This window comes from Lissotriton helveticus, chromosome 3_1, assembly GCF_964261635.1.
Source record: "Lissotriton helveticus chromosome 3_1, aLisHel1.1, whole genome shotgun sequence".
Taxonomy (NCBI): Eukaryota; Metazoa; Chordata; class Amphibia; order Caudata; family Salamandridae; genus Lissotriton; species Lissotriton helveticus.
This window is the reverse complement of record NC_136061.1, coordinates 1,557,259,559-1,557,287,465: the sequence shown is the minus strand read 5'-3', so window position 1 is coordinate 1,557,287,465 and position 27,907 is coordinate 1,557,259,559. Positions and strand designations below refer to the sequence as shown.

At 45.9% G+C, this 27,907-nt stretch overlaps 1 protein-coding gene across 2 annotated transcripts in view; it reads left to right on the top strand.

Moving 5' to 3' along the window:
• FDXACB1 (ferredoxin-fold anticodon binding domain containing 1) overlaps positions 1 to 27,907 on the top strand; it is a 149,824-nt gene that overhangs the window by 119,912 nt on the left and 2,005 nt on the right. For both annotated transcript variants that reach the window (XM_078682314.1, XM_078682313.1), the window contains one exon: positions 27,134 to 27,292. In XM_078682314.1, the coding sequence (XP_078538440.1) occupies positions 27,134 to 27,292 (159 nt within the window). The remainder of the gene's footprint in view (positions 1 to 27,133; positions 27,293 to 27,907) is intronic.

Here is a 27,907-nt window from a genome sequence, read left to right as displayed (position 1 = left end):
TTGAGGAATGCACGGGGATTTTGCGTTTTGGGACCCCTTCTTTTTTCTGAGCCCCCGCTTGACGTTTCACCCCGAAACGTTCATTCACATACTAGGCAAAAATATGCACCTTTTTGAAACATTTCATGACAATCCTGGAGCCTACTGACTCTCCAAAAAGCTATGCATCTTAGATGAGATTGTACAGGTTGATGGTGACTTAAACTGCAGATTGGACACCAATAAGGAAGAGGAGTTTGAGGCCCCCATAGCACTGTACACTGGGGAATCCTGCCATGCAAATCTTGGAACCTCCCAAAGTGGAAGACGGGCAGAGGACTGAACATGCGCAATCAGATGCAAGTCTCAAGATTACCAGAGTGCCCCATCAACAATAGATTCAAGGCCCCGATGTCTAGACTAGCAAATACAAATCTTGCATACAATTGTGGAGGCTATTAACTTGACTCTGTGGCACCCATCTGCAAATGCTACCAAAAAAGAGCACACATAAGGACAATACTTGTACTGCTCTCATAAACCAACAGGGACAAAGGCGTCTGTGACAACTGAATTTTCCTTGCAGGTTTCAGAATTACCTCAGGACATGGTAATCACTAAGGAAGATTTGTAGGCCTCTGTCGGGGCTCAAGACATGACCTAAGGGGAAATCTTAAACAGGAAACAGACAAAAGTAAACAAAAGCGGGCATCCACTCTGGGCTTGAAATTGATGTGCTTCGCAGAGATGTTTTCTCCATTGGAACTAGAATCCTGGATGTAGAGGAGAGAATGGACGTGTTGGAAGCCTTTAAAATTACCAAACAACAAAACTAGAGATTACCCAGCAGCATCTAGACAATGCTCTCACACTGAAGTCTTGAAAAACATATCCTATCCTGTAGAGTAAATTTAAGAGTGAAAGGTCTTGCAGAGGGAGCCGATATTCCCTCCTTCATAACGTGCCTTTGAAAATCTCTTGGGTGAACAACTTGCAGAAATATGTCTTGATAGAGCACACAGGGTAAGTTCACAGAACTCCTGATCAACTTAGTGGGCAAGAGATATTTTAGTCAAATTGCACTATTTTAGTGACTAGGAAGAAGTTCAAGGCCACACAAAGAACAACCGAATCTTATAGGGAAGCTGTATATGCCAATCAGGGATCAGCCAGTTGCACTATTAGAGGTCAGATCACATATACTGGGCATGGTCAGCAGGGCCCAGTACACTTCAGAGTTGAAATCCAGCTGCATCAGTCCAAAATATTTGGGGGGAGGAGGTGATCATAGAAACATAGCCACTTTCTTACAATCTGATATTTGGTAATCAAGAATATGCCACGGACCCTCCAGCTTTATAAAGCTAACTTTCCCTTGCTGTCGGAATCGTTTTGAACAGACTTTACCTCGTGGTCCAACTTATTCCTGTCTTGGATGGGGGGCATAAACACCATAAAGATGAATATCCTTCCTAGAGCTCCAAACTTTTTTCCAGCTTTAACATTAATATTCAAGGCAGAATTTGAACAATGCAACCTGTAATTTCAGTTGGCTGAAAATTAAAATATTGTTTTATGCTCCGGTCTGCCACTAGGTAGTTTACTCCACAGTCAAGGATGGAGCCAAGAGAGAGAATATCACTTTGAAAAAGCAATAGGCAAGCTATTTATGCTTATTACTCTTCTACTTTTTCTTAGCACCCAATTGAGGACTGCTCTCAGAAGAAAGCTAAGGAAAATACATCGGCCTGACTATAGCATAACATAAATGGTGCCTACTGAGGAAGGCTATACATGCTCCGGTAGCTTGAAAAGTAGAAAGATCCACTACAAGACAATGTACAAATGCCTTACACTCCCACAAGATACACAAGATGTCCCCAAAGGTGTATGGCCTATGTTGGGTGGAGTGTGGAGAAGTGGATAGTGTGTTGGAGGTGCTCAAAGTTATCACCATTCTGAACGGAGGTTTCATCCACTTTACTCAGTGTGTTGGGCTTCCCAGTGCCTTTAATTCTACAAGTAATGATTGTAGTTCTGAAACAGAACAATATTAAACAAATGTCTACAGGGGAGTGGTATTTGTGCTTGTAATGTCTAGGAGCTGCTAACATGGCTATTAGATTACAATTGAAGAATATTAACTGCCCTTCATTGCACAGTGGCACCATACACTGTGGGAAATGTTGCCTTTGGAAAGATTAGCAAGTAAAATGGCAGGCACACACGCTGCTTTTGAAATACATTGGTAACCCCTAGTTGAGTACCTGTCAGAGGACCTCCCAGTCCTAGCACTCTCTCCTAGATGGAGGATGTATGCTCTCTGATTTAGGATTACTTATAAGCCTGGTGTGAGCCGTGCTCATGAGTGAGTGTGTGGTGGAGGGCAGGTTTTGTTGGAATGATTTAAGGAGCGATGGCACACTGTCATCATTATCATAACTTCATATTGTTTTATGTTAATGCTGATGTGTGTGATGCTTGCTCTCCTTTGGTTTGCATTCATTTTAAAAACCACACAAAAACTGTGGAGGGCCCCATTTTTCCTTGGGAGCGCACATCAATTGATTTTAAATGTGAAATCTGTCTGGAAATAGCTTTGTGCATCTCTAAACATCTATTTACATGCATTTAAATGGAAAGTTAAAAAAGCTTCTAGGTTTACCAAAAGTGTTACTATTTTAAAATTAAAACGGTATTAAATGTCTTCGGGACAGATATCTGAAAAAACATATTTGGAAAGGATTGCGGAAATTAAGTAGGAAACTCTCATTCATTATTTTTTAGTGCTACAAAAATATATTATGTCCATAAATCACTGAAATCCATTTGTGGTCCCGAAAATAACTGATTTTGTATCTGTTTTAACCTCAGTGCTCATTCACTTCATTGTGCTCCATAAGAAAGGTTTTAAGTTCAACAGCTTGTATCCCAGCAACATGGCGCCCAAGCGCATTTCATCATTAGCTATTTGTTCATTAGAACTCTGGAGAGTCAATTGACAGACTGCTGCTTCTCTTGGAAGTATGTTTTACTCAGCATGCCTGTATTTCTCTGCCTTTCAGATAATACAGAATCTCCCACACAGTGGTTCAAACACAGCGAAGCAAAACGTAAAACACAACAACACCTAGAAAAGGGTTTCACTTTACAAAATGCAAAGACTCTCTTTTTAGAATAAGGCTTGAGGTTTTATTTATGCAATGCTCTCTGACAGAAAGGCTTTCCCAGATGCCAAATGAACCACATTCAAATATATATAGAGATATATATTAATAGGTAAACAATGATAATACACTTGGTAAATGCAACAGTTAAATGCATTAATATGAAATACAAGCAGCAAATAATATGAGATAAAACTCAAGCAAATATACTGGACGTCCTGCAGAAAGATATATATACTGAATACTTCAAATGATTACTTTGGATGTGCACTCATTTACACATCACAAAGAAAACACCTCAAATGACCACAGCCACTGGAACCAAACATCACATTGGCACTAGTCAGAAACTGATCACCCCACTCGAGCGTTCACTCGACATCCTTGCCAACCCAAGCTTGGGGGCCCGTTCACAGCTGGGCTGGGACTCCGGTTCCGTACGTCTTACAGCAGAACGTCTACTCTGTAAGTGAGCTCCCACCCTGGCTGTCAACAACCCTCCGCTTTATAGTCTCAAAAACACACTAGAAGGTTTGAGAGTCTTTCCCTCTGCACTAAGGAAACTTACTGGAACTGTCCAGGCAAGCATTCCACTGCAGGAAGGAGTTCCCACATTTCCTCTACATTCTCACATGTTCCAACCTTTATCTTGACGAAGCTTACGAAATCCTTCCCGGGTACATTAAACAATCTCTCACAAAAGAATCCTTGAACGTGATTAACCCAAACAACTTGCAAGCCTGTCTGCACGCGCAGAAAAGCTCAAGCAAGGCAGAGTCAGAATTCAAGATGACATGAGGCCATGTCAAAGCCAATAGTAAGAAATACATAATACTTGCCAATGTACAACACAGTGTACATGTGTGCGCCACTGCTTATAGCATCACATGCTTCAGCTCTCAATGTACAACACAGTGCACATTTGTGCACCACTTCTTATAGCATCACATGTGCCATCTCTCAATATACAACACAGTGCACATTTGTGCACCACTGCTCATAACACTGCACTTCGAGACCAAAAAGTACATTCCACACCTCTCTCTCTCATGCTTTCAAATGCACAACCCACATGTTCTGTTTTTGGCAAGGCTGTTCTGCTGTGACAGCTCCCACTGTAAGACTGCAAGATTACAAGAAAGAAACCTTTAAGAGAAACAAGGCATATGCAGGATGTCGTTCATTCAGGCTAGAGTAAAATAACACACTAAAGTCAATTAAAATGATGGTAGTCAAAGGTCATCACAGGGTGTCAGACCATAAGAGTGCCTCTAGCACTACACATGCCATACTTTTTCTCACATGAATCAGGGAGATATTTGAGAATTTACAGGAAATCTGTTCTAATTTTTGCTTTCTCGAACATTAGCCATAATTTTAATGACAAAATGCTCGCCCACCCCAACCCACCCATTTGTTCAATTACTGCTGTCTCCTCTATAAAAAGTGGTTTCAATTCTGCAACTCCTGTTCCAGCAACTGGTGTTCAGGTGTGCCTCAGATTTGTCATGGTTACAGAATGTTAGCATTTTAGTTGTTCATTAGAAAGCTGTATTGAAGCTGCTGTAGAACACTGGGGGATCAATTAACAGACAGCTGCTGCTGTGGAAAGTTTGTTTCACTCGACATGTCTCACTTTTTAAAATTGGCAATAGCAACTATGCGCAGGGCTCTCCCAATTAATTATTAAAATATTGACCAGGATGGAGTATTGCCTTTGGCTGTATCTCAAGCCCTCTGGCTTCCATACCTCCTGTTAGTAACTACCTTAGAGTGCTTTCCCTTTCTAGGTCGAACCTAGAGCAGCGCATGTGCTGCTTGCTCGACTTTTAGTAAAGGGGTAAAAAAAAAGTGCTACCAGATGCTGCCATGGCAGGCCTAGAGCTTGAGTGCATGTGCGCGGGCGCGCGCTTTGCGTGCCTCTCTCAGCACTTCAATTCCCTCCCCAACCCCAGATCTCGTCACTCTGCTGGCCTCATTAAGTGCATCGCAGTCACTTTCACTTTTGCACACAACTCCCGGGCTTCTCTTGCGTTTCTTCCCCCACTGTACTTCCTTTAATTCCGGCTTCAGCGTAAGCTCTTGTTTTCTCTTTCCTACCATTCCCCGTACTTCACTTCACCTACTGCTTCTCCCTACCAATAGGTCTCACATTTGGGGACCTTATAAGTGCTTAGCCATGCAACATTTGATGTTGTTGCACCAAGGATATTGTGCTGCATAACTAAACACTTATAAGGTCCCAAAGGCAAGACTGATTGGCTATGCCAATGCTTGTTGATTAAGTTGCTCAGGTGTTCACCTGCAAATGGAACTTCTTCACAGTTCTTAGAATCGGACGAGTGCTGATGCCTAATGAATAGTGCATTACAAGTATGGTCTCAAGGGACCCTTTGAATCTATAATGCTTTCGGTGATTATGTATTGATTTCAGGCCTTTATTATGTAAAATAGGTAGAGAATTCCAGAACTCAACAGAAGTAGGTGAAAGTATGCCACTGTGTACAGTTTTTGCTGTTTTGTTCAGCAGTGATGTGTAGAGTTTCACAAAACATTATTTTTGTTAAAAGTGATGATTTACTTGTTTTTCCTTCCAGTTCTACTGACCAGTGTTATGTAATGTCTTCTGAGATACTTCCCCACTCTCTAAATGTTTGGTAATGGGATCAATTCAGGAGATATAGAAATAAAAGTGGTGACGAGAAAGGCCTTTATTTTCTTGCTGAGTTGGAGATGGTTCTAAGTTTTCATTAGATTCTCGTGTATAGAACTGTGTGGGCCAGAACTAAATGGCACTCCCACCCACTTGGAACTTCTGCAATCTGTGGACGTTTAATAGCCAATCAGATGTACAAATAAACCTGCCATTATAATTATCCCAGGGACCTAACTGCCAAGAGTGACAAGATAGTACTGTGTAGCTAAGTGAACAATTCAAAGCAATTTTAGATTGAGCATCTTTTTCAGTTTACTTGAGAAAAAACTGGAGACTTGTACTGTGTCTTGAGTGTGTCTGGTTCCATCTGGACAAGTGTTGAAAGTGTTGAGCAGGTTTATTGGCCCAACTAAAGACTAGAAAAGGTGTTTGTATTTATATGGTGCAAACCTTGCTGGATAGTAACGGAGCACAGTACATAAAGTAGTGATTTTCATCATTTGCCATTCACATTATGATATTTCACATATTTACAAATGCATTACTTTTTGTTCATAGCTACATTTTTAGGATCAGGGCGATTAAGCGATATGCCCAAGATCACAGAAATTACAGTTAAGTGCCAAAGGTGGGATTAGAACCCAGACCAGACCATTAGGATCCAAATATTCAACTTAGCCAGTCGGCTACATCTGCTCCACTTGTTAGGTTTCGCCTGTCGAAAGCTGCGCAAGCAGCGTTTCGCGCAGGCGAAATCTAATGAGAACAGTAATGTGGCTTGGTCACCGCCTCTCTGTTCCATTGGCTAGCTCCATAAATGGAGGCTAGCCATTGGAACAGAGATCTGTCCGTCATAGCCGGAGCAGATTCGTGGGCGTTCCCGAGAATTTTAGGCTTTTGCCCACGTCATGCGGCTGTGGGCATGTTTTTTTGTTGTTGTTTTTTTTTTAAAGCTTTGTTTTCGCCATTTCGGAAGTGTCCTTTGCAGGGGTGGGTTGCGCGATGTCCTTCTGTCCGTTCCCGCCCCCCTCCCGCTGTCCGTGACCCCGTTCCCGCCCCCCCCCACTGTCCGTGTGCCCGTCCCCCCTCCCGCTGTCCGTGTGCCCGTCCCCCCTCCCGCTGTCCGTATATAAATTACTGTTCTGTGATGCTTTAATATATGTATATTATTAGCTGTGGCGTTGTTCTTCATCAACATATATTTCCCTTGTCTCACCTTTCTTTGTTCTTTGCCTAGAGTAAGCCCCTGGAGAAGCAGGGTCTTCAAAACAAAGTCCACCTTTTGGCAGCATCCCTCGGGATGCCATTGCATAAATCATTGCGAAATAAGCACGGGAGCATGCGCAGAGAGCCGGAAGCTCTCTGTGAACACAGAGAAAGCCTGCCTCAGGGCATGCGCAGTGAGCCGGAAACCCTACTTTTCGTCCGCCGAGCTTTGGAGTATGCGCACTACAATCTCGGCGCCTGGAGCTGTCCGTTCAGCTCCACGCGGTTCAGCCGTTCCAGTGCGACCAGCTGTGCCCGGGACAACCAGCCTCCACCCCGCCCTCCAGCGGGTGTAGGTAAGTCCCACGCAGCCCCGGTGATTTGCTCTCTTGCTCTGATTTTGTCAGGGGAAGGATGGGGCATGGGGTTTCCTCCAACCATTGCAAAAGAATACAGGAGGGGCAGTCCTTCCCCTCTGCTTTAAGGGACACCTTGGGATGCAGTGTAGAGTACATTCTGGTGCAGGCAGCTGCCGACCAATGTACAGCTAGCCCAGAGATACTTCAGAGCTATTGTTACCTACCGCCTGTCCTATCGCTTTCCTGCATCCTATAAATGCAGTGAATACGTCGTTAATCTGGGCAGGCATCCTCGCGACAAAATCCAGGCACCCTCTCGGCACTGTACTAGGCGCAGTCCGGCTTGACTAGCCCGAGGTGGTTTGCAATACCCGACCAGCCTTCAAAGGGCACATAGAGATTCTGCGGCGAGCCATCTGCAGCCAGCTCAGAGCCAGGCTTCGCCAGACCGTATCAGCCCGGGGCCAGACAGAGCCATGCAGGCATGTGGCGCTTGAGACATAATGAAAAATAACACTGCCTTGCACACGGCGGCGTTCCACCGACTAGAGGCTGCAGCGTCGCCTCTGAGAACTGTTTCGCACACAGACACTGCAATGATGGAACACCCTTTCCCCTTAGGTGTGCTCGTTGTCTATTGGATGTTTAAATCTTTGGTTAAATTGGCAACTCCCAAACCTTGTTTTGCGTGAAGATTCTGTATTCCGAAGTTCACTGGTTTTTGATACACTGCACGGACCGCAGGCGTGCTTTATTTTTACGTGTCTGCTTGTCTGTGATCTTGTTTCCAATTAACTGTACCGTAAAGAGCATGTCTAAAAATCCCCATGGTTTAAGACAAAAGGAGACAGGAAACCACCTCATTGGTTCTTCCCAAGAATCTGTGTAGTTATGTTCACATTAGAATCTAACATCATTGATTGCAGTTATCAATTCCCCTTGAATAGTAAATTTTATGTTGTTGGTTAAGGAGTGCAATCCGGCTCTCCTCTGTGCTGCGCTTTGTATTACAGTACGTGTCTAGTGATTGTAATTTATTTTGGGTCCTTTGTGAAATGCATATGACAGACTACATGCTTACTTTTAAAGGACCGTTCTAGTGAGTTGCATGCGGTTTAGTTTCACTGCTGTGCACCCTGGTTAGCGAATCACGTGTGAAATAAACACAGTTTCGGAGGGCTTTCCAAGTGGTCTCCATATGTGTGCTAAAGAGGCACATCTTTCTTCCTCTCTAATGGCATACCATTACCGTCCGTTAACTAACTAAACTGTCCACGAACGCGCTGTGTGCTGATGGTCATGTGTGTTTTGATGAACTGTGTAATCCAAGATTCGTTTCTGCGCTTCCCCTGACTGTCTGTGCTCTTGCAGTTTTGATAAACTCTGAAATCGTGGGCAACTTCAAACCTTCTTCACAAAGGGAGGTCTGCTGGTTCTGTGTTTACGTTATCTGTGCAGTCCAAGTGCAGCAAACATGCTTCCATTTGAAGGACCTGTCTAGAGACTAATGTTATGGTACTTGCTAAGTATCGCAACGCCGTTCCATTAAAGGGTGTGTCAAGAGATTTTCAGATTTTTTACTAAGTTGTGCAAAGTCGGAACCGCCTCCGTATTTCGCCTAAAGGGTCTGTTTGCTGGTGTTCTCTGCATGGCACAATACACGTTCACCCTTCCATTTAAATTGTCCATCTCATTATGCTAATTTATTCTCTAAACTGTGAAATATACGATCAACACCCCGCCTTATGCTTGCATGACTTGTTTCATTTTTTCAGAGGTTAGCTAAATTGTGCAAGGCGGTAAGCACCCCCATGCTTCCATTTTAAAGATGTCAGGAGACCTCCATGTGTTTTCAACAAGCACTGCCATCTGTGATGTATCTTCATTGTTCCTTTTAAAGAGTATGTCTTGAAATGTGTTCGTGTGCTTCAGCTAAACGCTGCAATAGAAACATCACTTCGCCCCCCCTGTCCTGTCCAGTGATGTATGTTATTAAATGAAAGTGTGCCCTTCATGAACCATAGTCATGCTTCCTTTTGTAGGGGCTGTTTAGGAGCCATGCTGCCCATGCACCGAGCATAGACAATCACCCCTTAAAGGGCCTTTATCATGATGTGTAGCTAAATTATGCAACGCAGCAGCCAAGACTCGCCTTCTCTTTGAATGAATTCTCCAGTGTTGTTGAAGTTTTTATTTAAACCGTAGACTGCAGAAACCACACTACCTGAAAGTCTATCAAGTGATGTTTGTCTTTGTGGCAAAATTCAGCTAACCCCTTGCTTCCCAATCAAAGAGCCTTGACTGATGTATATGTTTATCTAACTGAGATTCAGGGAACGGCTCCAGCATTCCCTGTTTGGCGATGCTCATGTATTTCAAACGTACGGAGAAGTGTTTTACAATAGGATATAGAAAGAGCCACGAATAAGGCAAACGGTGCACGATAGTTACTTTATTGTTCATTTTTTGGATTAAACTGGAATAGCGTGGATACAGAGGTGCAAATGTAGTACATGAAGGATAAATGTAAATGTATTTGTCATTTGTGATCGAGCGGGATTGGTGTCGGGTACCGGTATGACGTTGCCAACATGTTAGCTGTACTTTTAAAATAACAAGCGATAAAGTTTCTAAAAACAGGATATCGGCGGTGCTTCAAACGTCTTGTTCTGTCGAACAGTGCCGAGTGCAGTACGTTTTTCAGATGGGAAGGTTTGTGGCTTCTGGTCCGTCCCATGTCCCAGGCAGTTTTTAGGTTTCGCCTGTCGAAAGCTGCGCAAGCAGCGTTTCGCGCAGGCGAAATCTAATGAGAACAGTATGTGGCTTGGTCACCGCCTCTCTGTTCCATTGGCTAGCTCCATAAATGGAGGCTAGCCATTGGAACAGAGATCTGTCCGCAGATTCGTGGGCGTTCCCGAGAATTTTAGGCTTTTGCCCACGTCATGCGGCTGTGGGCGTGTTTTTTTTTTTTCTTTTGAAAGCTTTGTTTTCGCCATTTCGGAAGTGTCCTTTGCAGGGGTGGGTTGCGCGATGTCCCGCTGTCCGTTCCCGCCCCCCTCCCGCTGTCCGTAAGCCCGTTCCCGCCCCCCAACCCCCCGCTGTCCGTGTGCCCGTCCCCCCTCCGGCTGTCCGTGTGCCCGTCCCCCATCCCGCTGTCCGTGTGCCCGTCCAAGTGCACGCATCCCAGGGTCCATCTCATCAGTCTGAGACCGTTTTCTTGTTTATTGTAGATTCCCGTGAGATTTTCTGGGGTGTTCCTTTGGAAAGGGGGTGGTGGCAGGGTTTATTCCATCCTTAGGTGAATGTCTTTCTGAAAAGGGAGTTGTCGTGCTCTCGCTCGATGGAATATGGGGGTGCCTGAAGTACTGCCCACCGTGGCTGCCAAGTAGAGCTGCAGCTAATTCTTTGTGTGATTGGTGAATCTTAGAAGGGTGGGTTAAAAGTTAGATGTGGGGTACTAATAGCGGGGGCGGGGGTGTTGAGAGAGTGTTTCAGGGGTGAAGAGGCATCTGTTTAAGGAGGCAGCATAGAATGTTGGATTCATTGAGCGCTCTGACACCTTCGGGTAAAGTCCGCCGCGCTATAAAAGAAAACTCATACATAAATAAATAATTGTAGGGTGCTGACTGTAGGGTCATTCGCCAGCCAAAAGCAGACGGCTGTGGTAGGCAGCGGTCATCCCATGCGGGGATGTAGTAACTGCTCTCGTACTGTGGTAACAAGTGCGATGTCATAGTACCGGTGCATTGGCAGCTCTAGGCGGGTCCCGCCAGTGCCAAAGACCAGATCTGTGGTGATCGACAGCAAGTTCAGCAACGAACCCTCCACCCCATGCTTGAGTTCTGGGCTGACAACCCACTACCCCGCCTGCTCTAATACTGGGAGTAACGATCCTGCATTCCCAGCGATGCCTCGTGTCATCCCACCCCTTCGACTCCCAGTGCTTCGATGTTGCAACCCTAAAGCGCAGGACTGTAACAATCACAACTACGCCGAGGCCTGGAGTTCAAAAGTAACAGCCCCCCGACTGTGAAGTGCGGGCTGGTTGTAATAAACCTCCGCCCTTGCGTATGGAATGCTCTGAGCCGCCCCCAACGAAACGGTTCCACCCGGGACTCTTCCCATCATGAAAATCTGACACGAGTACCCCTCCCCAGCCGTCAAACTTGAAATACTTGCTACCCAGCCTTGACTCGACTCACCACAACAACAAACATTCGTAGAAGACCCTGTAGTATAGAGCGATGCGTGACGCTGCCGAGGGGCGCGTCACTACGCCCAGGACTCTAGCGGTGGCTGTGGGCTACTGACCTGGCAACTGTCCAGCCAAGCACCGCACTGAGGCCGAGCGCCGGCGGGAGGGGAGGGACAGCTGGGCCTGTGGCGGAATCCACGAGAAGGAATGCCCACCTTGCGCTCCATTTTGTGTCTGTCCCTGCCTCTGACGTGTTCTTGCAGCACCCACAGATCGCCGGCGTTCACGCCATGGAGGAGGTTGGTCCCTGGAAACCTAGATCTCGGCGGAGGGCACTCGGTTGCATGCTGCCACGGACGGCTCTGACCTCCGTACGCGGCGACCTGCTCTTTAACGAGTTACTCTTTCCACACAACGAATGTCAGCATTACCCTTCAAATTGCGTTCTTGATTTCTAAATGTAAGACCGACTCATAGAGGACAGGTACTCTGGCTTCCAACGCGACCTGTTCTTCCTTGTATCATCCTCACAAAGATTAAATACGGAGTTAACCCCTCCGGATTTTAAATGTTTTGGGGTTGACTGTACACAGACATCTTCAGCGAATGCATTTGCTCACTTAGTTACTGGCGTACTCTCAAGAACTTGTCAATCACTACAAAAGCTTCGTTATTGTACCAGATGTACCGCTGCACGATACACAGAAGATGTTTTTCACTATTCCCTTGGCAGGAGAGGAGGATATATTGGGATGAGGCTTGCCGGGAGTGACGGCCTTGGGTGGCAGTAGGCTTTCTTGAGGCGCAGTTAGTCACCGGTGAGATTACACTGGTATGGCGAGATAGGGATGAAATCTGGAAACCTATTTCAATCAATACTGGAATATTAGATAAACACCACTTTTCCTGTCGCCTCCAGGACACGTGGTTCCAAACGGTTCCTCTAATTTCGGGATTAGTAGCTGAGGTGGGGGGGAGGGTGTGTGTGTGTGGCTCTGGGTGTGTGGGTGTGTGTGTGGCTCTGGGTGTGTGGGTGTGTGTGTAGTTCTGGGTGTGTGGGTGTGTGTGTAGTTCTGGGTGTGTGGGTGTGTGTGTGGCTCTGGGTGTGGGTGTGTGTGGGTGTGTGTGTGGCTCTGGGTGTGTGGGTGTGGCTCTGGGTGTGTGTGTGGGTGGCTCTGTGTGTGGGTGTGGGTGGCTCTGTGTGTGTGTGTGGGTGTGTGGGTGTGTGTGTGTGTGTGTGTGTGTGTGTGTGTGTGTGTGTGTGTGTGTGTGTGTTAGTGTGTGTGTGTGTTAGTAAGTGCTGTCTGCTGAGCCCGTCCGTAGGGTACAATAGGTCTCACATTTGCGAGACATTAAGCTAATGTAAATGACAATGCCATTTATTTATCTGTTTTCAAAACCAACACCTAAATACAAAATTTGTCATTTACAATGCCAATAGCTCTAACTTTTCCAAAGGCGAAACCATTGCATTTTTGTTTTTCAGAGTTGTAACCTTTCAGCCCTTATGTAAAGATACCAGGGGCGTGTACAACCAAACTATAGTGGCAGTCTGGGAGTGAAAGTAGTGCACAAATATGGATCATAAATTAAGAAAACGTTTAACACTACCCCAATTAGGCCATTAAATGAAATTGATTGAACAAACTCCCAGGTTCAAGGTCTTGTAAACCCCCATGGAAGAACGAGTCAAGTCGGTATCCAAAGGGCAAGTATGTTATTACTCCCAAAAACCTTAATCTCTGTTATGCAGTCTTTATGAACAGAGACTTTGTCCATTCTTGAATGATAACAACACTAAAATACAAAGGCTCAGCGATTGCTGTGTGTTTTCCACTGATTTGAAATACTATCTGACCATCTTCTGCATCTCACAAAAATACAGACATTTCAGAGATAAGGTCTGTCAAATAGAAAGAAAGGATAAACATTGAACAGATTGGCATCGAGGGATGAATTCAGCAAGACACTATATGCAATACATAGAAGATGAAAATGGGGGGGGGGGTAACAATGTATTTGTCAATCTATGGGGAAAAAACTAAAGTCTAACTTTGCTAATAGATCCTGTTTGATGAAGATACTGTCACTTAAATCCTTAAGATGTCTGATGTTCCCTGCATAGAAGTATGATTTTCACTAGAGTAGCACTTAAAAAGGAGCTGCATAACCCACAGAAATGAAAGGAAAATGGTTTGAAAGATTTTAGTCCCCTAGTTTGATCAAATTTAGCAAAATATACTTGTGCAATATACTTCTATTTTAATGTTTCAGATGTCACAATAACAAAACATTGGTGTACAGTTCAGTTAAGTACAACCAGGATCTCAAAATGAAGAAAAACCCTTTGAGCTAATACACCTGTTGAGAGATGAGCAACAAACAAGGAATTTTATTAGATTTGTATATCCCATATGAAATGTGGTGTTAATCATTTTTATCCTAATCAAAAGGTATGTATGATGAAATGGCTGAAATGCTGTAGAATGAGTTTTTTAAATTTTTTGTTTGTAAAATACGAGATGTGCCACTAATGGAGCCAACAAACTGTCAGTATTGTTTATAATGTTTGTATATTTTTGATGTCAGGGGGTTCGGAGTGTAATTTGAGAAAAATAATATGTTTGAGGCATGTGTAGCTGTAGATACACCTACTTTGAATACTCCTGCCATTTAGTGTTGGATCCGGATGTGTGAAAGTTGTTTTTCTTCGAAGAAGCCTTTCGATTCACAAGGTTGAGTGACTCCTGCTCTTGGTGATAATGCGCATGGGCCTCGACTCCATCGTTAGATTGTTTTCTTTTTGCTCTCGGCTTTGGACTTGTGTGCTTGCAAGCCGGGACATTAGTGTGCTCTTTTCAGTTTGTTTTACATCAGTATTGTTTCGATAGCGCTTTGCCACACTGCCTATCGAGGAAAGCTTAATCGCTCATCAATTCCATATGCTTCCATCGCGGCCCCAACAGGGCCTTGTCCTTCTGGGCAATCATGTTCTCTCTACACCAGGTTCTTCAGTGAATGCCCTGCTAGTGATGGAACGAACGCCCGTCTGTTACTGACCCCGCTGACACGTGAGGTATCCACAGACCAACTCACATCAGGTCTTTAATCTGTGTTTGTCACCGGAACACAAAAAAGCAGATTGTGAGTCCTGTAGCTCCCTCCGCTCGAAGAAAACACTCTGAGACCATCAAGCATGTCAGCTCGAAATGCACTGGTGGAACATTGAGGACACTCCTGACATCTTTGCCCATGAAGACTTTGGTGAAGAGGAAAAACAATACCCGGAAGTTTCCGTAGCAGAAGAAGAGGCATTCTCCGTAGGGGCAGTTCGATTCCGAACCTGAAGTCTACTTCAAGATGGCGGATGGTACACTGGCTCCTCAGTCCGTGAGTACGATATCCCCGTCCCTCTAGCCTGTGTTGAACGTTTGAAAAAACACACAGCCCCTCTTGATCAAGAGGCCTTTGAACCACCTCTGCCTCTTGGCCATGGTCTGCATCACTCAACTGGTTCAGATGCCTCGCTATCCGGCTCTGTGCTAAAACACCGACTGAAGCTGAAGCCTTTGGTGTCAACCACCCCGGCGACCAGCTGCCCATCGGTGCCTAGCCGCCTGTCAACATCCACTGCTTCGATGCTGAGTGGAACTTCGGTGCCGAAACTCAATCACCGCTCGGATTCAAAAGCTTCTAAGCCTGCTTCGAAACCACATACCAGCAAATCAGTGGAGCTTATCCTCCATAAATTACAAGAAAAGCTGGATGCTCGACAGAAATAGATCCACATTCAGCCTCGCTCGGACAAATCCAAACAACGCCTTCAGCTTCGATTCTGCCTCCATAAAAAAGACAGCTGTCTTTCCAAGAGGCACTTGACTCACCCACACCACTTGAAAGGAAGAAAATTGATAAAGCCACTAGTCTTTTGTCTCTTCCACCACCTTCAACACCATCACCACCACCAGACTCACCATCTCCACCGCAGTCTTTTGAAGATCTCCTAGATATCTGAAATCAGGGATTCCCTGCTAATGGTGTAAGTGGACACTTTGCTGGGGATGACACCTTTGGGACACCACCACACAATGACCCCTGGTACGCTTAAGATCCTCCAGGAGACACTGACCCTGATTTATATTCTTTCCATCCCCTCCTGATGATTCCACTACTTATCTGGATCTAATATATAGGGCTGCAACCTTTCATGACGTCCAGCTCCACAAGGAACCCTCCAATTCCTCATTGAGACCCTTTCATCTACCCACAGCGCCCCTCAGTACTTGCCCATGCTAAAAGGCATGTTACGCCCCATTGAGGATATTTTCTAAGACCCTGTTAGGGCTAGAATAATAAAACACAGGGTTGATAAAAAAATTTAAGGCCTCTCCGTCAGATCTCATATGTGTTAGGAGACAAGTACCACCAGACTCACTAGTGTTCATCACTGCTCGTAAGCGTACAAATTCACAAGCTAGCGGCGACGACCTCCTGGCTTACAAATACAGCAAGCGATTGATGCAGCAAGGAAAAGGGTTGCAGCACAATCTGCAAACCATTGGCATATTGCCAATTCAATGGGTTTACTTGCTCGCTATGACCATGCATACTGGGACGAAATGGAGGAGCTCCTCCACTATATCCTAGATGAGCATAGAAAAAGAGTGCAAGAACTTGTCTCAGAGGGCAAGTTAATTTCAAATACGTCCATCTATCCGTTGGGCCCTAAGCTCCACTGACACTGCAACTAAAGGCAACAATACAAGGGGTGTGGTTTCGCCGAGCTGTGGAATGGCTGCTTGTTAGAGCAGCTCCGCCGGCTGAAGCGGTATAAATCCGTCATTATCCGACATGGACGTGCTAGATCTTGACCCTGTGCTGCGGAGATGCTGTGGACAATGACCAGCTAACGTATTGAGCCAGTAAATAAATAATACTTGCCGCAACAAAGACAAGCGCAGCGGCGCTGCTGTGACGCGGCCTCCTGCCCCATCTGCACATGTGAAGCCGGGACCTGGATTTGTGAATGCCCCCAGAGGGCGTGACCAGGACGCCGGCGGGCAGGCGTCAAGGTTGCGCCGGAGGTGAGGAGCTGCATCGGCGGGTTCAGATCCGGACAATAGCGCTGACCGAGGCTGTGGGAGGCGGGGGCCGGAGGCCCTAATCTGATGTGAGCGGGCTGATAGTGGAGCTGCTGGGCCAGGGCGCTGGTGCGGTGCACGGAGACCTGGAGGTTCGTCTCGTACGCCGCCGTGACTGAAGTGCGGCAGACGCGGTCGGCGAGAGAGACGCTGTCACGAACAACAACGATCGGAGCAGGAGCACCCTGTCGCCTGTGACTGCTGGCGCGGCGGGTCCCCGCGCTCGGATCATTTGTGTGGAGCAGCCGAGACTCACACGACGTGCCTGACTGGTGGTGGGGGCCTCCCTGACTGAGCGGCTTATGGTGGTGAGAGCCTGGAGATCCCGATGCGCAGTGGGGGATGCTGTGGCCATCGGCTGTGCACCGCAAGAGCTGGCTGAGAAATTGGCACAAATCAGTGGATTTAATGCAAATATATGGTTGCCTGGCAAACTGTATGGTGTAAACAAAAAACAAAGGGTGATTGGAGCAACACCTCAATACAAGGGTGGAATACACGTGGTGCACCCTTCCCCCCCCCTCCCTTCACCTCTTCTCTCTGAATAAGCGAGGTGGATGCCGACATCTGAGCGAGGAGGGCACGCTGATGGTGAGTAGGGGCCGAAGACCCCCCCTTCACAGAGAGCCGAGTGACCTCGATTCAATATCACAGCCACCACTGTTGCGCAAGCACAAACCTGGTAGACTATACCTAGCTAGGATCAAGCTGCATAGTCACAAGCCTGTGACCTGTTGGGTGGCGATCTGAGGCTGCAAAAGCAGTAACAGCAGTGCACAAACCAAACTAACTGTAATTTTCCAGAAATGCATGCTTGAGATGCAGCCCCGGAAGTGAGTAATAGGACCCACAAAGGTAGTCATAGGTAACTGAGACTCTGGTGACTGCACTGGAACTATTACTCATATAGCGCGATCGTTGCTGCACAGGGCGAGAACTCAATGACCACATTAACTCCGCCACCATCATTATAAAGCGCACCCCAGCGTGTGCGCGGAACCGTCATGGGGATACCTGACACAAGCCAGCCTAAGCTCAACTTTAATAAGAGAGCCAACAAAGCCGCGGACACCGACATCGGACAGCAGGAACAGCCCGCAGGAACTACAACGACCCCATCGCCTGAAGATGAGGAACAATGTCTGTATTACTGGGGTAGCGGAAACTACGGACATCCAAAACATGGAGAGGTATCTAGAGGAGATGATGCAAGATCTTTTTGGACAGGACCTCTCCGCCATGTTCCTAATTGAACGTGCACACTGTATGTTGGGTCCGTGACCGAAACCTGGAGCTCCGGCGCGACCGAAACCTGGAGCTCCGGCGCGACCGATCCTGGCGAGAATACTAAATTACAGAGATAGAGATACGATCTTGCGGCTCACTAGGGAGAGAGGCGCTATTCAGTACAAGGACAACAACATAGCTTTATACCCGTACTTCACGCTGCAGGTGCAAGCCGCTCGCAGAGAGTTTTTACAGGCAAAGAAAATATTCCAACAGATCGGCACCAGATATGCCCTAATCTACCCGGCCAAATTGAGAGTTCAGAGTCTTGGAAAACCCACCTTTTTCACAGACGCTAAAGCCGCCCTGTCGTACGCAAAGCAGATGGCGAAGGAGCACAGACAACAAGCAACAGCGGCTGAATCACACACTGAAAGAACTTTGAGTGATAATGACTGAAGAGATGGACATGATCGATGGAAATGCAGATATGTGTGCATATAGTTGTCCATGATGTGTTAAACAGTGAAGTATTTCCGTGACTGTTGTAGCCCAATATGTCTATCGAAGGGCGTCCTACCCAATGATAAGCAGGAAGTACTATATACTGCCAGGTTAGCTGGAAGTGCTTCAATTGTAGTGCGGATGGCTAGGACCGCACGTCCTATTTTCGGCCACCCTACCAAAAGTGTAGGGGAGAATTGCCGGGGAACTCATGCACACCCCCACGGGATGAGTCCCATGTGTTCACAACTGTGGACTGATCGGTTAAGGTTTTCGGGGATGGGGAGGGTGAAGTCACAACCTGATTGGGGGGTTGGTGTGGGTGGGGGGGCTGGGGTGTTAAGTTTTACAAGTTGGATCTGCTACATATTGCATTGAACAGTCTAAATGTATTCTAAATGTGTGACACAAGTGCGATCACCTGGTCAAATAGGTCAAACCGTAGGTACTACATGCATAGGACCATATTCTGGTGTCATGGGCTCTAGCGCACCGAATACCCACGTAACATCACTTAAATGCATATCCTGGAATATCAGAGTGCTAAATGATCGTAGAAAAGTGAGATTGGTCCAATCCTATCTATTGAGACATGGGGTTGATATATGTCTACTACAAGAGACGCATCGACCGGCGACGGTGGCAAGCACCCTCGGGAATACCAGATGGTGTGAGATAGTGGTAGCGGGCTATTCGACCTACTCTAGGGGAGTGGCCATTCTTATACGCAAGGGCCTACAGTGGAAAACACACCATATGGTTGCAGATAAGGAGGGTAGACACATCCTTTTACAGGGCACGTTATACAATACCCAGATGTTGATAGTGAACATATATGGCCCAAACACGGACCGCCCGGAATTCTTCAAACATGTTTGTCAGAAGATACAGTCGCTCGGATCGGTGGCGATCCTTTGGGCTGGAGATTTCAATGTAGTATTATCAACCACGCTAGACAGACAAGGGGTGTCCTGAGAGCATCATCCTAGAGCCGCACAGACATTGTCAGATATTATACTAGACCTCCATTTGATTGACTCTTGTAGGGCAATACATCCAACTGTGAGGGAAGGCACATGCGTGACACATCACAGGGGATCATGGTCGAGATTAGATTTTTGGCTAGTGTCGAAGGATATTCATACTTGGGTCTTAGATGCCACACATTACCCACACACTTTCTCTGATCACGTGCCTGCGGTGCTGATGTTGAAAATCCCTGAGCCATATATACAGCCGTTTGGCTGGAGGTTTCTATCGGGAGCACTGCTGGACCAGGTCTTCAGGGAGGACCTAAGGGAGAAAATAGAGGGATATTTTACGCTAAATGAGGGGCAGGTCGACTCGCCAGGAGTGCGCTGGGAGGCTTACAAGGTGGTGATCAGGGGGAGATGCATAGCGTTAAAAACTGGGGTCCTAAGGGACATCCGTAATACCCTGGGAAGGCTGAAGCAAGAAATCGGGAAATTAGAGAGGGGCTTCCAGACAAACCCCTCACCTTCCACAAATGCCCTGATCAGGTCAACATTGACATAATTTCAGGAGGACGCTGAGAGGGAAACGGCCTACCTAAATAAATATACCCAGGCTAGGCGGTATGGTGAGGGAGACAGGGCAGGGAAGACGCTGGCAGGCCTATTGCGCACTCCGAGAGGTGCTGAGTACATCAGGGAACTGAAGACAACTGACGGAGAGATGGCCAGGACGCCGCAAGATATTCTGACCACTATGTCCAGCTACTACCGCTGCCTATATATGTCTAATACGAACACATCGGAGGAAAGCATAACAGATTATTTAGACACGGTAGCACTTGCGTGGTTCAATAATGGGGCCCGCGAATACATGGACTTACCGGTCACGGTGGAGGACATACCCCAAGTCATTAGTAGCATGCCCTCGGGTAAGGCTCCCGGAGCAGACGGCTTAACGGCTGCCTTTTACAAGGAGTATGTTGATTTGCTCGCCCCCGTCTATTACATGTGTACCAAGGAGTGATGGACACGGGCATACTCCCTTCTACCCTAAGAGAGGCAACGATTATAGCCTTGCTGAAACCCGATAAAAATCCCACTTCCCCTGACTCATATAGGCCGTTGTCATTGATAAATCTCGATGCTAAGATATATGCAAAGCTCCTGGCAAATAGGTTACAGCCGATGCTCCCGCAGATCGTGCTTCCAGACCAATCTGGATTCATTCCGGGGAGGTCGACAGCTCACAATCTACGCACCCTATTCGGAACCCTACACTACTTGGCCTCTCATGTGCAGGCTTTGGCGGCAATGCTGGACGCCACCAAGGCCTTCGATTCATTGGATTGGAAATTCCTGTTTGTATTGTTGGCCCGCATGGGACTTAGCCTGGCTTTCATCAAACAAACTCAAATTTTATACGTAAACCCCACGGCGAGAGTGAGGATTAATGGTCAGGTATCGGAACTCTTTAATATTACACGTGGCACAAGGCAACATTACCTCCTGTCGCCACTGCTCTTCGCCATTGCTACCGAACCCTTGGCGGCGAGACTTCGCCAGCATCAGACACACAGGAGCATGGGTTTCACATCCAGAGGGCTTTTAATCTCAATGTACGCAGACGACATGACTATATATATGGTTAACCCCAAAGACAACTTTAACGTAATAATGAGGGAATTGATTCGATCTGGTAGCATTACAGGGATCCAGATCAACTGGGCAAAATCCATGATACTAACACTCACGGATGGGACCGATACATGTGATACTGACTATCCCATACAGTGGGTGAAATCTGAGGCACGATACCTGGGTATTGTCATAAGTAGATCTATGCAGGAACTGTGGACGGCAAACTACGGGAGGGTCATAGACTGGATCAAAACCAAAGTGCAGAGATGGAAACGACTGCCGCTCTCGCTACTGGGGCGTATAGCAATTGTAAAAATGATCATATTACCGAAACTACTATACTTATTCGTAAATATTCCAATGCCACTCACCGTGCACTTCCTCAGACGACTCAGGGCAGTGGTACTTGAGCTTGTATGGGCAGGCAAACAACCGTGCGTCTCCTGGAACTTACTGATGCTGCCCTTTGAACAAGGGGGGCTGTGTGCCCCTGATTTTGAACTATATACATATAGTGCGCAGTCACAGTTTCTACACTTAGGGCAGCACCCGACACCGTATCAACCGCATTTAGCAATAGAGATAGATAGAGTCGCTCCGACTCCACTGAATGTGGCAGTGTACAAAAGCTACAAACGACCTCATCATGAAATTGACACTGTCGAAGCGACGCGATGGGCATGGTATGGTATAGCAAAAAGGGCAGGAGTCAAAGAATTATATGCACCTCTATTCCCATAGGGGGCAAACCGCTGTTATCTCCGTTGACGCATAAGGCGACTACCCTGCGGGCAGAGGCACACCAGTTGGTAAAGGGCAGCGATGTATATCCAGATGCCACTTTTTTAACACTGCAGCACATGTGCAGAGAGCAGACACCCTCAGTTTCCGACACATTACTATATTACCAAATTAGAGCAGCTTGCAAGGCACGCTATACTAAATACCCCCGAGAACCACAGGTTCTTCCTGCGCTAGAAAATATCTTGTCTAACTCCTCTCCAAAGAAACTGATCACACGCATATTTAGTACTACACAAAGTACATCTCCAATAGCGGCACACACTTCAAGGGTAGATTGGGGACGAGACATTGCAATATCAATCACAGAGAAACAGTGGGAATATTGCTGCTCGCAGCTGGAGCATTTATCACCAAATTACAGACTCCGATTAATACACTTCAACTTTCTACATAGGGTGTACACCACACCGGTACAGCTGTGCCGAATGGGCCTGTACGCTGACACTGCATGCTGGAGATGTGGATGCCAAGATGCAACGTTCATACATTTGGCATGGACATGTGGACCGGTAGCGCAGTTTTGGTTGGAGATAGCGAGGCACATTGGGGATATTACTACTGTTCAGGTTCCACTCACACCACTGGTAGTGTTATTGGGATATGTCCAGGAGGTCCCAAACGGATCTCGAAAACTGGTGGCAATGCTGCTGTTGCTGGCTAAACGCCAAGTGGCAATACACTGGAAGAGATCACGACGACCCACAGTAGCTGGTTGGTTGCATGCAGTAACTTACTGTAAAGATCATTTGACCCGGTATTGGGAGCTGATGCCCAGCCGCTCCAGGCCGGTAGATATTTGGGAACCATACTTTACATGGTTGGAGTCGGGGGGAGTTGATCATTGTTCAGACATTGTCATGTGATGTGCATAACTTGGCAGTGACCTAGGTGTGGAGACTGCCAGAGAGTTAGATGAAAGAGATTTTTGGATATCACCCCTAGACACGGGATGGGGGATGTTGTTGCAGGTACCAGTTATAAAGGTTGTCTATCAGAGGTAGCCAGACAGGCTGTGTGGCACTGGAAATGGACAGACTGATCGTGCTGTTAGCAGATGGGGTGGGGGAAGGGAGTTGTATACAAGTTCACCAGTTTCTCAAAGGTTGACATCTGAAGGACTGAACTGGTCGCTAGTTTTGGTCACTCGTTTTACTGATGCTGATAAAGACGCATTTATATAGATTTTGCTTTGTTTCACATTTGCTGCCGGACCCCCGCGATGCTGGCGTTTAAGCTGTGTATTTACCTATAATTTGATGACATTTCACACTGACGGCCCCAGGGTTGTAGGCAGCTGTGTACAATTGACCAAATACAATAAACAACTTTTTAAAAATTTAAACAAAAAAAGGCATCAATACAAGCATCTTGCTTCAATCATGGCTGTGCATTTCTGGGTTCAAACCAAAAATACATCAGATTCTACATAACTTACCTTTTGACAAAGAGCATTTCTTTGTTCTCCAAGTTGAACCCCTAGACACAGAGGTGGCAAAATCAATGGTAGGCCTTCAAACAGCTACTCCTGTGGCTCCTCTCGCAGCTCCAACTATCGTGGAGGGTCTAAAACTACCACTTCAGAAACTTCCACCTCATACAAGCGTAGTCACAGCCAAAAATCCTCTCCAATAGGTTACCTTAGAGGCTCCTACAGGGGCAAAAATGCCTAAGGTAGAGGCAAGGGTGCTTCCCTACTTGATGGAACACCCACCACCAAACAATTACTTCCATCGCATCCCCCTGACCATATTACACCTGTCAGGGTCGTTTACAGGACTTTCTACCCACATGGCAATCAATAACATCAGACCAGTGGGTGTTGGACATTATCCAACATAGCTATTGTCACCACGCACCCACAGGTTATCACTGGAACATCAAACACTCCTCAAACAAGAAGTTCAAGCTCATCCTTTCAAAGGAGCTATAGAACCAGTCCCTCTACGCCATCAAGGGTCAGGGGTATACTCGCTATACTTCATAAACCCTAAAAAAGGGCAGATCTTCATTGCAAACTCTAGACCTAAGGCCCCTAAACCACTACATCCGGTCTGAGCACTTTCGTATACTCACGCTCCAAGACGTGATCCCATTTCTCCAAAAAGGCTAATTTCTGGCAGCACTCAATCTAAACGACACCTATTTTCCATTTCAAAACACCAAACACATCACAAATACTTAAGATTTGGGATAGGAGGAAAACATTACCAATTCAAAGTCATCCCTTTTGGGATCCCTACTGCACCTCGGGTATTCCTCAAATGCCTACGAGCGGTAGCAGCACATCTACACAGACAAAACATTTATGTATTCCCTTATCTGGACAACTGGCTTATCAAAGCCAGTACTTATAAATGCCAGCAACATGCTCAAGCCACCATAGAGCTGCTCCATCGCTTACACTTCAGCATCAATATCGCCAAATCTCACCTTCAACCTCTACAAATTCAACAGTATTTAGGAGCTATCCTAAACACACAAGTAGGATTAGCCTATACCAGTACTGCAAGATACCAAAATATTCAGACGATGACACCACGTTTTCAAACCAAGCAACAACTCACAGTAAGAACAGTCATGCGGCTGCTAGGCATGACGGCTTCCTGCATTGCCATAGTACCCCATGCTTGATGACACGTGTGTCCGTTACAGGAGTGCCTAATGCAACAATGGTCTCCGTCACAGGGTCAGTTAGAAGATCTAGTGTTGATACACCTCTGTACACATCACTCTTTGTAGTGTTGGAACAGAAACAACCTCTTAAAGGGGGAGCTTTTTCTTGACCCTGTTTCCCACATCATTCTGATAATGAACACCTCACTAACAGGCTGGGGTGCACACTCTGAGGATCTCACAGTACAGGGTCTCTGGGACGCCAGGCACTAGACTCTCCACATCAACTACCTAGAGCTTCATGCTGTTCCCTAGCATTGAAAGCATTCCTACCTCAACTAATAGGCTAGGTCCTAATCCCGACAGACAATTTGGCAGCCATGTACTACCTACGGAAAAGGGGGGGGGGGACTCCACAGCTCTCGCACCTATCTCAAACCATTTGGTGCTGGGCGGTACATGACACCAATCATTTGTTAGTGGAATACCTTCCATGAACAAACAGCTATTTTGCCTACCTCCTCCGCAGGATGCGGCAACAAGTACATGAATGGGAACTCCACCCCAAGTCCTCCTACCTTAAGTCCACAAGTGGGGATTGCCTCACATAGATCTGTTCTATATCACAGACAACACAAAATGCCCAAACTTTGTCTCCAGAGTCCCACAACCACTATCCAAGGGCTAAACTCTATGGATGAATTGGTCTGGGATACTTGCCTACACTTCTCTGCTTCTCCCTCTCCTTCCGTTTCTGGTTGGGAAATTCAGGCAAACATCTCACACACATACTAGTAGCTCCCACGTGGGCTTGTCAGCACTCTTTCGCAACCCTGCTAGACCTCTCAGAAGTTCCTCCACCAGAAGCTCCCCATCAGGCCGGACCATCTCATTCAGAACCATGGAGAAATAAGGCACCCAGATCCTAAAGCACTCAGCCTGACAATCTGGCTCCTGAGGTCATAGAATTTGGCTACCTCAATCTCCTACAAGAATGTATGTCCAATCTCAAAGAAGTATGTAGGCCTACCACAAGGACATGTTAGGCAGCTAAATGGAAACGTTTTGTTTGTTATTGTCATGCTAAACAACCAATCCCTTCAATGCCACGGTATAAAACATTATTGGTTACCTACAGCATTTTCAGCTAGCTGGGCTCGCTTTCACATCCACCCGGTTACATCTTGCTGTAGTTGCTGCCTAACTACAAAATAGACATCTGTCTTTATTCAAAGTATCAGTTATTAAAGCCTTCATGGAAGGTGTTAATTCCACCCGAGTTTCACCTGCACCTTCTTGGGAAATTAACATTGTTCGCACAAGACTCATGGGTCCTCCATTCGAACTACTACATAATTACCCCCAACCCCCCCCCCATTTCTCTCTTGGAAGGTGGAATTTCTAATTGCCATCATACCACTTCGACGTGTTAGTGAGCTCCAGGCATTAACCTTAAAAGAACCCTTCTTACCAACCCTAAATTCCTTCCAAAGGTTGTCTCCCACTTTCACCGCAATCAGTTGAGTTGTCAGTATTCTTTCCACAACCAGACTCTGGTGCAGAAAGGGCTCTCCATACATTAGAAGTCAAAAGAGCCATTATGTACTACATTGACAGAACTAAAACCTTTTGGAAGACAAAACCAGTATTTGCTGTGTTCTCCCTTCCACACAAAGCAATGCTAATGTCCAAATCCAGAATCTCCAGAAAGATCGTTAAGTGCATTCAAACTTGTTACATTAAACCCAAAATAACTTTACCTACACCCCCTAGAGCGCACTCTATTCGAAAAAATAGAGGCGTCTATGGCTTTTGTAGGAAGCATCTCTCTAACTGACATATACAAAGCAGCTTAATTAAAGATTATTGTGTGGATGTTCTAGCATGCCAGCAAGCTAATGAAGGACAGGCTGTGCTATGTACACTCTTTCAAACAACTGCAACACCCACAGGTTATCCACTGCTTTGAGGAGAACTGCTTTACAGTCTATACAAAACATGTGTATCTATAGCTACACATGCCCCAAATGGATTGTTACTTACCCTGTAAGCATCTGTTTGTGGCATGTAGTGCAGTAGATTCCCTGGACACCTGTGGTCGTTGCAGTTTCCTTTACCTTTTTGCTATCCATGGACATCTCTTTACTATGCTTACTTTACACTCCATTCTCACAAGCCTGTGGGAAAACAGTTTAAAATGGAGTTGATACCCATGTGCATTATCACCAAGAAGAGGAGGACTCACTCCAACTCATGACTCGAAAGACTTCTTTCAAGAAAAACAATGTGCACGCATCTGTATCCAACACTAGATGGTACGAACAGATGCTTACAGAGTAAGTAACATAATCCATATTCAGACAAATGAAAGCAGTGCTAGATAGCTCAGGAGAGAGAGATCACTGCTTAGAATGTTTTTTTTTTAAAATGTGGGAACATTAGATATTATTGACTTTTCATTGACCGCTGAACCTGAAATACTTCAGACATAAAATGTTGATGCTCAATCTAAAATCGCCACTGATGGCTACTTTTGTCTCTCGTTTAATTTACTGAAAACCTGGTGAAGAGTTATGTTGGTGTCTTTGCAAGGGCTTTAACCTTAATTGTGTGATATTCAGTGCGCAGCAGTGGAGTGACTTTTCAAAATTGTTTCATTTTTTTTGCCAGAAGCCAAGAGAAACCTTTCCACGTTGAAGATGCTTTAATTCACATTTTCACCCGGAGTTTGCCTCTTGAGGGCTCAGAATCTGCCAATGGTGCTGGGAAACTAATAAATAGGGAGGTTCCCTTCCTCCTGCCAGATGTGCTACTTGATAGAATTAGCAGGTGAGGCTGTTTTCAAAAGACATGTTGTTTCTGACTTATTTGAGAGGCATTGTGATTGGTGAGCTAAGGTCTGCTTATCAAAGCTAGCGTGAATAAATCTGCGTATTAACATTTAAAATTATGTATATTATTTTTATAAAACGTAACATTCAGAGATTATATTCTGATGTGTATTGCCCAGTGCTTGAAATGGAAAAATAGAAGTGCAGGTACTACCTGCTTGTTTCTGAGAAGTGCCGGTACTCTTTAATTAAAAGTATTACGTCACGCTTGAGAAGTGCCGGTACTCTCTTCCTCAAAATAAAAAAAGTACCAGTACTCAGTATCGGACAGTACTGCCCCATTTAAAGCACTGGTATTGTCTTGATACATGTACAGCTCAGAATATGAATTGTGCCTAACCTCTAATGGAGTATAACTATAAAAACCTTCAGGTCAGTGCTGGTAACAGTATTACTATGTACAACATGCTACAAACAAATTCAGTGAAAGCGACTATGCAAGGGAAGGGGGCCAGTCACATAGGTCTGTGTCATGCGTCCAATGCCTCTACACCTTAAATTGCGCTGAAGTGTTTTTTACAGGCAGTAGCTTAGTTGTATTGTTGCCATGGGA